This window comes from Haliotis cracherodii, unplaced genomic scaffold (genome assembly GCF_022045235.1).
Source record: "Haliotis cracherodii isolate W230 unplaced genomic scaffold, xgHalCrac1.p SCAF_12, whole genome shotgun sequence".
In the NCBI taxonomy this organism is placed as follows: domain Eukaryota; kingdom Metazoa; phylum Mollusca; class Gastropoda; order Lepetellida; family Haliotidae; genus Haliotis; species Haliotis cracherodii.
The window spans coordinates 19,654,743-19,668,228 of NW_027266267.1; the positions used below are offsets into that span (position 1 = coordinate 19,654,743).

At 47.0% G+C, this 13,486-nt stretch overlaps 1 protein-coding gene across 2 annotated transcripts in view; it reads left to right on the top strand.

Annotated features, from left to right (window-relative positions):
* The window catches only part of LOC139458230 (TBC1 domain family member 23-like), a 43,788-nt gene extending 33,433 nt beyond the window's left edge, over positions 1-10,355 (top strand). For both annotated transcript variants that reach the window (XM_071239597.1, XM_071239598.1), the window contains exons 11-17: positions 603-678; positions 1,523-1,660; positions 2,394-2,533; positions 3,028-3,137; positions 5,440-5,519; positions 7,072-7,210; positions 10,006-10,355. In XM_071239597.1, coding sequence (XP_071095698.1) covers positions 603-678; positions 1,523-1,660; positions 2,394-2,533; positions 3,028-3,137; positions 5,440-5,519; positions 7,072-7,210; positions 10,006-10,282 — 960 coding nt within the window. In that variant the 3' untranslated portion in view covers positions 10,283-10,355. The remainder of the gene's footprint in view (positions 1-602; positions 679-1,522; positions 1,661-2,393; positions 2,534-3,027; positions 3,138-5,439; positions 5,520-7,071; positions 7,211-10,005) is intronic.
* Positions 10,356-13,486: the final 3,131 nt, after the last annotated feature.

Sequence of the window (13,486 nt, forward strand, 5' to 3'; positions counted from 1 at the left end):
CCCAGAGCAGAATAGGCCCCCAGTATCTTATGTTTGTTGTCATGGGGATCCCAGAGCAGAATAGGCCCCCAGTACCTCATGTTTGTTGTCATGGTGATCCCAGAGCAGAATAGGCCCCCAGTACCTCATGTTTGTTGTCATGGGGATCCCAGAGCAGAATAGGCCCCCATTTTCCTCATTTTTTTTGTAGTGGGGATCCCAGAGCAGAAAAGACGCCAGTACCTCATGTTTGTTGTCATGGTGATCTCAGAGCAGAATAGGCCCCCAGTACCTCATGTTTGTTGTAGTGGGGATCCCAGAGCAGAATAGGCCCCCAGTATCTTATGTTTGTTGTCATGCGGATCTCAGAGCAGAATAGGCCCCCAGTACCTCATGTTTGTTGTCATGGGGATCCCAGAGCAGAATAGGCCCCCAGTATCTTATGTTTGTTGTCATGGTGATCTCAGAGCAGAATAGGCCCCCAGTTCCTCATGTTTGTTGTTGTGGGGTTTGCCTGGCCCAGTATTTAGGCAACATTTACTCACGCACTCCTTTAAAAACACATTGATTCAGTCCTTCTGTCGCAACATGAGTGTTCTGCATGAAGTGTTCTGTGTTTATAGATGTTGCAGAACCCAGTGGAGTTCAGCACGGCTGTTCATGCGCTGTTTGCCACACGGAGCTCTGCACTCGCCACAGGTAATCTGCTACTGACAGGATTCTTGATGTATGCACTGACCCCCCTGGTGATTCAGGGTTAGACCCCTGTGGGAATTCAGGGTTAGACCCCCGTGGGGATTCAGGATTAGATCCCCATGGGGATTGAGGGTTAGATATCTGTAGGATTCAAGGTTAGATCTCCGTGGTGATTCAGGGTGAGACCCCCGTGGGGATTCAGGATTAGATCCCCATGGGGATTGAGGGTTAGATATCTTTAGGATTCAGGGTGAGACCCCCGTGGTGATTCAGGGTTAGATCTCTGTGGGGATTCAGGATTTGATCCCCATGGGGATTCAGGGTTAGATCTCCGTGGGGATTCAGGGTTAGATCCCCACGGGGATTCAGGGTTAGATCTCCGTGGGGATTCAGGGTTAGATCTCCGTGGGGTTTCAGGGTTAGATCTCCGTGGGGTTTCAGGGTTAGATCTCCGTGGGGATTCAGGGTTAGATCTCCGTGGGGATTCAGGATTAGATCTCCATGGGGATTGAGGATTAGATCTCCATGGGGATTGAGGATTAGATCCCCATGGGGATTCAGGGTTAGATATCTTTAGGATTCAGGGTGAGACCCCCTTGGGGATTCAGGGTGAGACCGCCGATGGGGTTTCAGGGTTAGATCTCCGTGGGGATTCAGGGTTAGATCTCCGTGGGGATTCAGGGTTAGATCTCCGTGGGGATTCAGGGTTAGATCTCTTTGGGGATTCAGGGTAAGACCCCCGTGGGGTTTTAGAATTAGATCCCTAACACAAGGGAACACCCGTATTTCATTGGCAGCGAGCGGGGGGAGGAGGTGTTGTATTCTAAAATTAGTTTATGTCCCCCAGGTTCAGTGGCGGCAGGGGAACACCTGTGTTTCCTGGGCAGCGGGCGGGAGGAGGAGGACCAGTTTGTCAACATGGTGGTGGCCAACTTCCTGCAGAAGAGTCAGCAGTACATCAGCATGGCAAGGGGAGGCTATGCTGGTAGGTAGCCACTCAGTTATCTCCCTTTCCACACCGTTGAAAACAGAGCTGTATGTCTGCATTATTCATAACAATGGCATTCATAGCGATAACTTCTTTCCATAAGTAGGCCCTGAGCTTGGCGTTAAGAGGCCACATGATGGCTTGGGTGGTCAGGCTTGGTGGCACGTAGTCCTGTGCACAGCGCACAGGGCACAGATCACAAATCAGGTGAAGTTAAGCAACGTCGGTCTCGGAGAGTAGTTGGATGGGTGACCACGTTCAGCAGCTTGACTCCTGAGAGTTTCTAGGGCTTTGGTCCTGCCCCACACTGAAGCATATGTACCACATGTGGTGTCTCCTTAGGCAAGTGACTGTTCGAAATGTGCCTCTGTTCACCCAGCAGTGAGTGGGTACCCAGTAGGATGAGATGTAATGTGGCTGTAATGTGGCTGTTAACCTTCTAGCGCCTTGGGTTGTATACTCCCCAGGGAGCTGAGATTGAAAATCGAGTGCTCACTGATCCATTGTAGCGCTATGAGCATCCACTTGGTGAATGAAATCTGGCGCATTATAACTGCAATTCTGGCGATGCAAGCACCTCTGTCAACTTACCACATTTCATTCTGGCCAAAAATTTCCCAATATTGCAAATACTGTATGCATGGATAAATTTGACTTTTCAACATGAATGATTTTTAGTCCTCTACAGCTTTATCAATTGTCGCTATGGTGACTGTTGCTATGGTTACAGCCCTGCACCAGCTGCTGCGGGATAACCTGGGGGAGGGACTTGTGAATCACAACAGTCGGACCTGCATCGCATGTTCCCCCGGCACTCCAAGCAGCGCCAGTGATGCCGAAAACAGCGACGACTTCGCCAACAGTAAAACAGTACGTTACTCACGTCGGTCACATGGGGGTGGAGATGTAAGGTTGAGGTAGTGGAGCATTGGAGCCTGCAACAAAACATTACTTTGCCTCGGTTAGAAGCAAGAACAGTTAAAACTCCACAGAGTAAAGATAAACAAGTCTGTTTGTTTCAACAGGGCCCATTTCTCAAGTGTTCATAGTGTGCTATCGCTGTAAGTCTATTGTAAACTGTTGGAGTTACCGTCATCTAAGCACTAAGGTCATGATGTGAGTGAGTGAGTAAGTATGTTTTTACGCCGCTTTTAGCAATATTCCAGCAATATCAGGGCAGGGGACACCAGAAATGGGCTTCACATATTGTACCCATGTTGGGAATCGAACCCGTCGAGCATGTATTGCTTGACAACGGTATAAGGATCTATACCAAAATGTCGCCTTTTCTGTAAATAAAGAAGTTGTTATCCATAAATTATCTCTACTTTGTCTTCCATCAATTTCTGTCTTCCCTGTTACAGCTGACCCGGGACCTGTTTGGAAAGCTGTCGACAGTGGTCAAGAGCAAGTCAGTGGAGATGAAGGAGAAACTGGCCAACTACATCAAAAATGACCAGACTCCAATAGAGAGGTAGGGATGACTCTGTAGATGACCAGACTCCACTAGAGAGGTAGGAGTAACCCTGTAGATGACCAGACCCTGATAGAGAGGTAGGAGTAACCCTGTAGATGACCAGACCCCAATAGACAGGTAGGAGTAACTCTTTAGATGACCAGACCCCAATAGACAGGTAGGAGTCACTCTGTAGATGACCAGACCCCAATAGAGAGGTAGGAGTCACTCTGTAGATGACCAGACCCCAATAGAGAGGTAGGAATAACTCTGTAGATGACCAGACCCCAATAGACAGGTAGGAGTAACTCTGTAGATGACCAGACCCCAGTAGAGAGGTAGGAGTCACTCTGTAGATGACCAGACCCTGATAGACAGGTAGGAGTAACTCTGTAGATGACCAGACCCCAATAGAGAGGTAGGAGTCACTCTGTAGATGACCAGACCCCAATAGAGAGGTAGGAATAACTCTGTAGATGACCAGACCCCAATAGAGAGGTAGGAGTCACTCTGTAGATGACCAGACCCTGATAAAGAGGTAGGGATAGCTCTGTAGATGACCAGACCCCAGTAGAGAGGTAGGAGTAACTCTGTAGATGACCAGACCCCAATAGACAGGTAGGAATAACTCTGTAGATGACCAGACCCCAAAAGAGAGGTAGGAGTAACTCTGTAGATGACCAGACCCTGATAGACCGTTAGGAGTAACTCTGTAGATGACCAGACCCCAGTAGAGAGGTAGGAGTAACTCTGTAGATGACCAGACCCCAATAGAAAGGTAGGAATAACTCTGTAGATGACCAGACCCCAGTAGAGAGGTAGGAGTAACTCTGTAGATGACCAGACCCCAGTAGAGAGGTAGGAGTAACTCTGTAGATGACCAGACCCCAATAGACAGGTAGGAGTAACTCTGTAGATGACCAGACCCCAGTAGAGAGGTAGGAGTAACTCTGTAGATGACCAGACCCTGATAGACAGGTAGGAGTAACTCTGTAGATGACCAGACCCCAGTAGAGAGGTAGGAGTAACTCTGTAGATGACCAGACCCCCATAGACAGGTAGGAATAACTCTGTAGATGACCAGACCCCAAAAGAGAGGTAGGAGTAACTCTGTAGATGACCAGACCCTGATAGACAGGTAGGAGTAACTCTGTAGATGACCAGACCCCAGTAGAGAGGTAGGAGTAACTCTGTAGATGACCAGACCCCAAAAGAGAGGTAGGAGTAACTCTGTAGATGACCAGACCCCAGTAGAGAGGTAGGAGTAACTCTGTAGATGACTAGACCCCAATAGAAAGGTAGGAGTAACTCTGTAGATGACCAGACCCCAATAGACAGGTAGGAGTAACTCTGTAGATGACCAGACCCCAGTAGAGAGGTAGGAGTAACTCTGTAGATGACTAGACCCCAATAGAAAGGTAGGAGTAACTCTGTAGATGACCAGACCCCAATAGACAGGTAGGAATAACTCTGTAGATGACCAGACCCCAGTAGAGAGGTAGGAGTAACTCTGTAGATGACCAGACCCCAGTAGAGAGGTAGGAGTAACTCTGTAGATGACCAGACCCCAAAAGAGAGGTAGGAGTAACTCTGTAGATGACCAGACCCCAGTAGAGAGGTAGGAGTAACTCTGTAGATGACCAGACCCCAATAGAAAGGTAGGAGTAACTCTGTAGATGACCAGACCCCAATAGAGAGGTAGGAGTAACTCTGTAGATGACCAGACCCCAGTAGAGAGGTAGGAGTAACTCTGTAGATGACCAGACCCCAAAAGAGAGGTAGGAGTAACTCTGTAGATGACCAGACCCCAGTAGAGAGGTAGGGATAGCTCTGTAGATGACCAGACCCCAATAGAAAGGTAGGAGTAACTCTGTAGATGACCAGACCCTGATAGAGAGGTAGGAGTAACTCTGTAGATGACCAGACCCCAATAGACAGGTAGGAGTCACTCTGTAGATGACCAGATGGTGGAAACATGAACACGTACATACACTCGAAACACAAGAATAAAAACGTGTGGGGTCACCTTGGGCAAGTGACTTAGTTCAAATTGCCTCTGTTCACCCAGCAGGGAATGGGTGCCCGATGTGTGAGGTGTATGTGGAAAAAAGCTATCGCCTATAGGCATCTTGGTTGTGTACTCCCCAAGTTGAATATGATAACTGGATTGCAAACAGATCCACTGGTCGGGGAATAGATGAAACAGCATTTGAGAAGACACTAGTACCTGGATACCTGCGGTAGATATATGTATGTAATAATGATTTAATTATGATCTTCCTGCTTATTTCCACGTTTCTATTTTTCATTGCTGGTACAGGCATGTGAGCAACACAGACAGGCTGGGCAAGCGATACAGGAACATGGCCAACGTCTTCACGATCGGGGATGATGATGAAGGTAGGAGGCAGGAGCTGTTAAGGGGAGGGGGGAATCAGGGGTAGGCGAAACTGGGGTGGGTGTGAAATCAGGGGTGGGGGTGGATACTGGGGAGGGGGGAAACAGGTGTGTGAACCTGGGGTGGGGGTGAAATCGGGGGTGGGGGAAACAGGTGTGTGAAACTGGGGTGGGGGTGAAATCGGGGGTGGGAAACTGGGGAGGGGGGAAACAGGTGTGTGAACCTGGGAAGGGGGTGAAATCGGGGGTTGGGGGAAACTGGGGAGGGGGGAAACAGGTGTGTGAAACTTGGGTGGGTGTGAAATCGGGGGTGGGGGAAACTGGGGAGGGGGGAAACAGGTGTGTGAAACTGGGGTGGGGGAAAATCGGGGGTGGGGAAAACTTGGGAGGGGGGAAACAGGTGTGTGAAACTGGGGTGGGTGTGAAATCGAGGGTGGGGGAAACTGGGGTGGGGGTTAAATCAGGGTGGGGGTTGGGGAGAGTGTAATCACAGTGTGGGGAGGTTGGAATCTTTGGCTGAGGAGGGTAAACTCAAGGGATGGGAGTTTGGAAGCAGGGGTTGGGGAGGGTAAATTCAAGGGTGGGGAGTTTGGAAGCCGGGGTTCGGGAGGGTAATTTCAAGGGTGGGGAGTTTGGAAGTGGGGGTTGGGGAGGGAATATTCAAGGGTGGGGAGTTTGGAAACCGGGGTTGGGGAGGGTTAATTCAAGGGTGGGGAGTTTGGAAGCTGGTTTCTGGAGGGTAAATTCAAGGGTGGGGAGTTTGGAAGCTGGGGATCGGGAGGGTAAATTCAAGGGTGGGGAGTTTGGAAGCTGGAGCTGGGGAGGTTTAATTCAAGGGTCGGGAGTTTGGAAGCCGGGGTTGGGGAGGGTTAATTCAAGGCTGGGGAGTTTGGAAGCTAGGGCTGGGGAGGGTAAATTCAAGGGTGGGGAGTTTGGAAGCTGGGGTTGGGGAGGGTTAATTCAAGGGTGGGGAGTTTGGAAGCTGGGGTTGGGGAGGGTTAATTCAAGGGTGGGGAGTTTGGAAGCTGGGGTTGGGGAGGGTTAATTCAAGGGTGGGGAGTTTGGAAGCTGGGGCTCTGTTGTTGTTCAGCTGGGTTTTAGTGTCATTTTTCTGTTGTTCTACTTATTTCTACTGTACTGAGCTTTACTCTTGTTCTATATAGGTCTACTCTTTTTCTACATCGTTTTACTCTTGTTCTACATAGTTCTATCATTGTTCTACAGTTCTTCTCTTGTTCTACAGAGTTTTACTCTTGTTCTACAGAGTTTTACTCTTGTTCTACATAGTTCTATCATTGTTCTACAGAGTTTTACTCTTGTTCTACATAGTTCTATCATTGTTCTACAGAGTTTTACTCTTGTTCTATATAGTTCTACTCTTGTTCTACAGAGTTTTACTCTTGTTCTATATAGCTCTACTCTTGTTCTACATAGTTCTACCCTGTTCTACTGAGTTCTATTCTTGTTCTACTGAGTTCTACTCTTGTTCTACTGAGTTCTTCTATTCTTGTTCTACATAGTTCTACCCTGTTCTACTGAGTTGTTCCTGTTGCAGGAGAAGACAACATGATGCTGCCGGTGTCGGATGATGAGCCGAAGGAAGTGGTGAGCCTGGACACCTGGCTGCAGAAGCCTGACGTGGCCTACAGCTGTCAGTGCCAGGAGGTGCTGGGCAATGGCTACATGTTCCCAAGGTAACACATCAACAGTTGCATGTTGCCAGTGCGGTAGATTGATGTATGACGTCACTACGATACATTTAGAGGCTGGCATGTTTTATTGGTACAATGTTGGTTTGTGATAACCACAGTGTTGGTATGTGATATCTACAATGTTGGTATGTTATATCTACAATGTTGGAATGTGATATCTACAATGTTGGTATGCAATATTGATGTTCAGTGTCTGTATGTGATGTCACTACAATGTCCGTAATTTATGTTGCTACGATGTTGGTATGCAATGTTGATATATGGTGTTGGTATGCAGTGTGACCACAATGTTGGTGTGAGATGTCGATGTGTGGTGTCTGTATGTGATGTCCCTACAATGTTGGTGTACGATGTCGATGTGTGGTGTCTGTATGTGATGTCCCTACAATGTTGGTGTGCGATGTGGATGTGTGGTGTCTGTATGTGATGTCCCTACAAAGTTGGTGTGCGATGTCGATGTGTGGTGTCTGTATGTGATGTCCCTACAAAGTTGGTGTGCGATGTGGATGTGTGGTGTCTGTATGTGATGTCCCTACAATGTTGGTGTGCGATGTTGATGTGTGGTGTCTGTATGTGATGTCCCTACAATGTTGGTGTGCGATGTTGATGTGTGGTGTCTGTATGTGATGTCCCTACAACGTTGGTGTGCGATGTGGATGTGTGGTGTCTGTATGTGATGTCACTACAATGTTGGTGTGCGATGTGGATGTGTGGTGTCTGTATGTGATGTCCCTACAATGTTGGTGTGCGATGTCGATGTGTGGTGTCGGTATGTGATGTCCCTACAACGTTGGTGTGCGATGTGGATGTGTGGTGTCTGTATGTGATGTCCCTACAATGTTGGTGTGCGATGTCGATGTGTGGTGTCTGTATGTGATGTCCCTACAACGTTGGTGTGCGATGTTGATGTGTGGTGTCTGTATGTGATGTCCCTACAACGTTGGTGTGCGATGTGGATGTGTGGTGTCTGTATGTGATGTCCCTACAATGTTGGTGTGCGATGTTGATGTGTGATGTCTGTATGTGATGTCCCTACAATGTTGGTGTGCGATGTGGATGTGTGGTGTCGGTATGTGATGTCCCTACAACGTTGGTGTGCGATGTGGATGTGTGGTGTCTGTATGTGATGTCCCTACAATGTTGGTGTGCGATGTGGATGTGTGGTGTCTGTATGTGATGTCCCTACAATGTTGGTGTGCGATGTGGATGTGTGGTGTCTGTATGTGATGTCACTACAATGTTGGTGTGCGATGTCGATGTGTGGTGTCTGTATGTGATGTCCCTACAACGTTGGTGTGCGATGTGGATGTGTGGTGTCTGTATGTGATGTCCCTACAATGTTGGTGTGCGATGTGGATGTGTGGTGTCTGTATGTGATGTCACTACAATGTTGGTGTGCGATGTCGATGTGTGGTGTCTGTATGTGATGTCCCTACAATGTTGGTGTGCGATGTCGATGTGTGGTGTCTGTATGTGATGTCCCTACAATGTTGGTGTGCGATGTTGATGTGTGATGTTTGTATGTGATGTCACTACAATGTTGGTGTGCGATGTTGATGTGTGATGTTTGTATGTGATGTCACTACAATGTTGGTGTGCGATGTCGATGTGTGGTGTCTGTATGTGATGTCCCTACAATGTTGGTGTGCGATGTTGATGTGTGATGTTTGTATGTGATGTCACTACAATGTTGGTGTGCGATGTCGATGTGTGGTGTCTGTATGTGATGTCCCTACAATGTTGGTGTGCGATGTTGATGTGTGATGTTTGTATGTGATGTCACTACAATGTTGGTGTGCGATGTCGATGTGTGGTGTCTGTATGTGATGTCCCTACAACGTTGGTGTGTGATGTAGATGTGTGGTGTCTGTATGTGATGTCCCTACAATGTTGGTGTGCGATGTTGATGTGTGGTGTCTGTATGTGATGTCCCTACAATGTTGGTGTGCGATGTGGATGTGTGGTGTCTGTATGTGATGTCACTTCAATGTTGGTGTGCGATGTTGATGTGTGGTTTCTGTATGTGATGTCCCTACAATGTTGGTGTGCGATGTCGATGTGTGGTGTCTGTATGTGATGTCCCTACAATGTTGGTGTGCGATGTCGATGTGTGGTGTCGGTATGTGATGTCACTACAATGTTGGTGTGCAATGTCACAACAATGTTGGTATGCGATGTTGATTTATTGTGTCTGTATGTGATGTCACTACAATGTTGGTATGTGATGTCACTACAATGTTGGTGTGAGATGTCACTACAATGTTGGTATGCGATGTTGATTTATTGTGTCTGTATGTGATGTCACTACAATGTTGGTGTGTGATGTCACTACAATGTTGGTATGTGATGTCACTACAATGTTGGTATGTGATGTCACTACAATGTTGGTATGCGATGTTGATTTATTGTGTCTAGATGCGATGTCACTACAATGTTGGTATGCGATGTCGATGTATGGTGTCGGTATGTGATGTCACTACAATGTTGGTGTGTGATGTCACTACAATGTTGGTGTGTGATGTCACTACAATGTTGGTATGGGATGTCACTACAATGTTGGTATGCGATGTTGATTTATTGTGTCTGGATGCGATGTCACTACAATGTTGGTATGCGATGTCGATGTATGGTGTCGGTATGTGATGTCACTACAATGTCAGTAAGTAAAGTAAATGTCAGTAAGTTGTGTTGCTACGATGTTGGTATCTGCCTAGCACTGACCAGATTACATTCTAGGACAGTGTGTTACAAGTGTAACATTTCTCCTGTTGTTACAGCTACCTTCTGGTGACGGGGTCCCACCTATATGTCCTACGAGACATCCCCAAGAAGAAGGGCATGGCCTACATCCAAGCTCGCCGCGCCCTCGGCAGTGTCGTCAAAATAACATCCAAAAAGAAACATCCAGACTTCATCACATTCAAGTACGGCACGAGTGAGGACGAGGGCTTCCACATCACAGACATGGACAGGTTCATCATCAGCAAGGCCGGCGATGCCACCAGGATCATCAAGCAGCAGATCATGAAGGTGTTGGACGCACTCGACAGCTAGCGGGGACTCAACAGCTAGCGAGGGGACTCGACAGCTAGCAGGGGGGAACTCGACAGCTAGCAGGGGGGACTCGACAGCAAGCGGGGGGACTCGACAGCTAGCGGGGGGACTCGACAGCTAGTGGGGGGACCTGACAGCTAGCGGGGGTACTCGACAGCTAGCGGGGGGACTCGACAGCTAGCGGGGGGACTCGACAGCTAGCGGGGGACTTGACGGCTAGCGGGGAACTCGACGGCTAGCGGGGGGACTCGACAGCTAGCGGGGGACTTGACAGCTAGCGGGGGGACTCGACAGCTAGCGGGGGGACTCGACAGCTACTTGGGGAACTCAACAGCTAGCGGGGGGACTCGACAGCTAGCGGGGGACTCGACAGCTAGCGGGGGACTCCCTAGTGCTGTGCTCAGGAAGGTGGAACCAACTCATTATGAACAAAATTGGTGACATTAGAAAATGACCAAGATTTATGCATGTTTGAAGTCTGTGTTCAGTGATCCGTGACGACTACATGTGGAGGAAGCAGTGTCGGCTGGTGACTTTAGAGAGGCAGAGGACCAGCTGAGGAAGACCATGGTTGTTCTTGTGTCAGATCCATGGAAAGTTTAAGAACTGATTTTCAACTGATTTTCGGCTAATTTGCAGCTGGTATGCTGCAAGGTGTTCCCTGGAGTGATGATTGTGTTTGAGGGGGAGTTTGTGTTGACACTGACGGTGTAGTTGACATTGTTGTGAAGCCTGTCACGTCATGTTGACTGTGAGGATATCACTACAATGTTGGCATGTGATATGACTACAATGTTGGCATGTGATATGACTACAATGTTGGTATGTGATATCACTACAATGTTGGTATGTGATATCACTACAATGTTGGTACGTGATATCACAAAAATGTCAGTATGTGATATCACTACAATGTTGGTATGTGATGTCACTACAATGTTGGTACGTGATATGACTACAATGTCGGTATGTGATATCACTACAATGTTGGTATGTGATATCACTACAATGTTAGTATGTGATGTCACTACAATGTTGGCATATGATATCACTACAATGTCGGTATGTGATGTCACTACAATGTCGGCATGTGATGTCACTACGATGTCAGCATGTGATGTCACTACGATATCGGCATGTGATGTCACTATGATCTACCCATGGCAAAGCAGTACACAGGGGACATGTGAGGAAAGTTCTCAAGTTGCAATAGACCTCCAAACTTGCCACCCACGCGCTCACACTGATATATATGTATATATACATGAGTAATATATTCACATGTTTGTTGTGAAAGTTCATCGTGTAGATATTGGACATGTATACATGAACAAATGGTATATGATTATCTCCCTTGGATTGACAAAGCTTGAGGTGGCTCGTGGTGAAAGAGTGTGGGTGACAGTATTGTCTACAGATGAGGGACATTTCACAGACTCTATGTCCGCAGATGGGGCACGGGTGGCCCAGTCGTCTAAGGTGCCGCGATTTGTTGTGCAGAGTTGTGTCCCCTGGACACGCCAGAAACTTATGATTGTGGGTTCAATCCCTGTTCGCCCCGAGAACCTGCATCACTTCGGGCTTTCCACCTACATTAAGCTGACAGGCCGTGATATAACCTGAATAATGTTAAAAGCGGCGTTAAACCCAACTCACTCACTCACTCACATATCCAACTGGTTTAACGCCGCTTTTAAAAGTATTCCAGTTATATAGCGGCGTGTCAGCTTAATGTGGGAGGAAAGCACGAAGTGATGCAGGTCTCAGACGTTTACCACTTCGGTGAAACCCACGAGCACGGGTATGGTGCTGACAAACCTAGAAACATAGTCGGGGCGAACCGGGATTCGAACCCACAATCATGGGTATCAGGCGTGCACAAGGGACGCAACTCAGTACAGCGAATCGCGGCGCCTTAGACGACTGGGCCACCTGTGCCTCAGTTGGATATGTAATAAATGTGTTTCGGTGTCATAACATGTCAATTTCAACATGTCAAAGAAAACCAAATCTTGAGTTCTTGGGATTCGGTTTTAATTTATGAATTTGATTGAAGCCATTCAAGAGTAAGGTGTCAATCTTTGTTGGAGACATTCCAAAAGATTTTTTTGTCAAACTTTAGACTTTTGAAACACTCCCTAACGAAGAACAATTGTATGAATATTGAGCATCTAGTCATGTGCCCTAACAATGAATTGTTCATGAATACATCCGACGTGACTGCCACATGTTTTAAAGTTTGCCTACATCCACATGCCCTCTGTATTGTATACAGGGCCTAGATTTTCGAAACGATCTTAGCTAAGATAAATCTTAACTACTTACTATCAAAGATAAGTTATCTTAAGGCTAAGATAACATAGATTTTTGAAACAATCGTAAACCTGTCGCAGATCGCTCAGAACTACGACACCTATCTGTAGACCGAGAATAGCTCGAAGTCGTCAAGCGTATCGAGGGGACGAGTTCTGTCTCGGAATATCCTCGGTCTTGTCATCAAATCATTGTCCTCTTCATCATGAAAAATGTCCAGAGCAAAGTATGCCGCCATCTTGGATGAAGATAAAATACACTTACAACAGGTATAGGGCTATCTTAGATTTACGACAAACTTAAGATATCTTAGGGCTACGATAGTTTCAAAAATAGGCTACGATAGCCTACGATTTCCTTACGATAACTTTACGATAATTTTAGGGCTAAGATCGTTTCGAAAATCTAGGCCCAGGTATGCAGAACTGTCCGTGCTGCGGGATGGCTGTGAACCACGGGATGTTACTAGTTGTATATATTGTATAATTGTATATTGTATCACTCTGTATATGGCATGTACATATGTGTATTTATTACCGTGAGTATTGTATGTTTGGGTAAGCGAGGTTGGCTGCCACAGGATAATGCTGACACAGCTTTCTATGGATGAACAGACATAGGGGTCTGTAAACTAGGTCTGCGTGTCTGATTTGGAAGATCCGGACACTGATCTATGTCAGCAATAAATGTTGTGGGTCTCATGACATATCAGTTTACGATAGAACTTTTGTTCATAGGCTTTCAAATACATGAGGCCAATATGAATTGATGATTAGATTTTCATTTCCATCACATCATTTTATACCACTCAAATTATGATCGAGATCATCAACTATGTCATTCAGTTTAAGTATACACTTGACGTATTATGAGAGTCAGTTTGTGTATCGT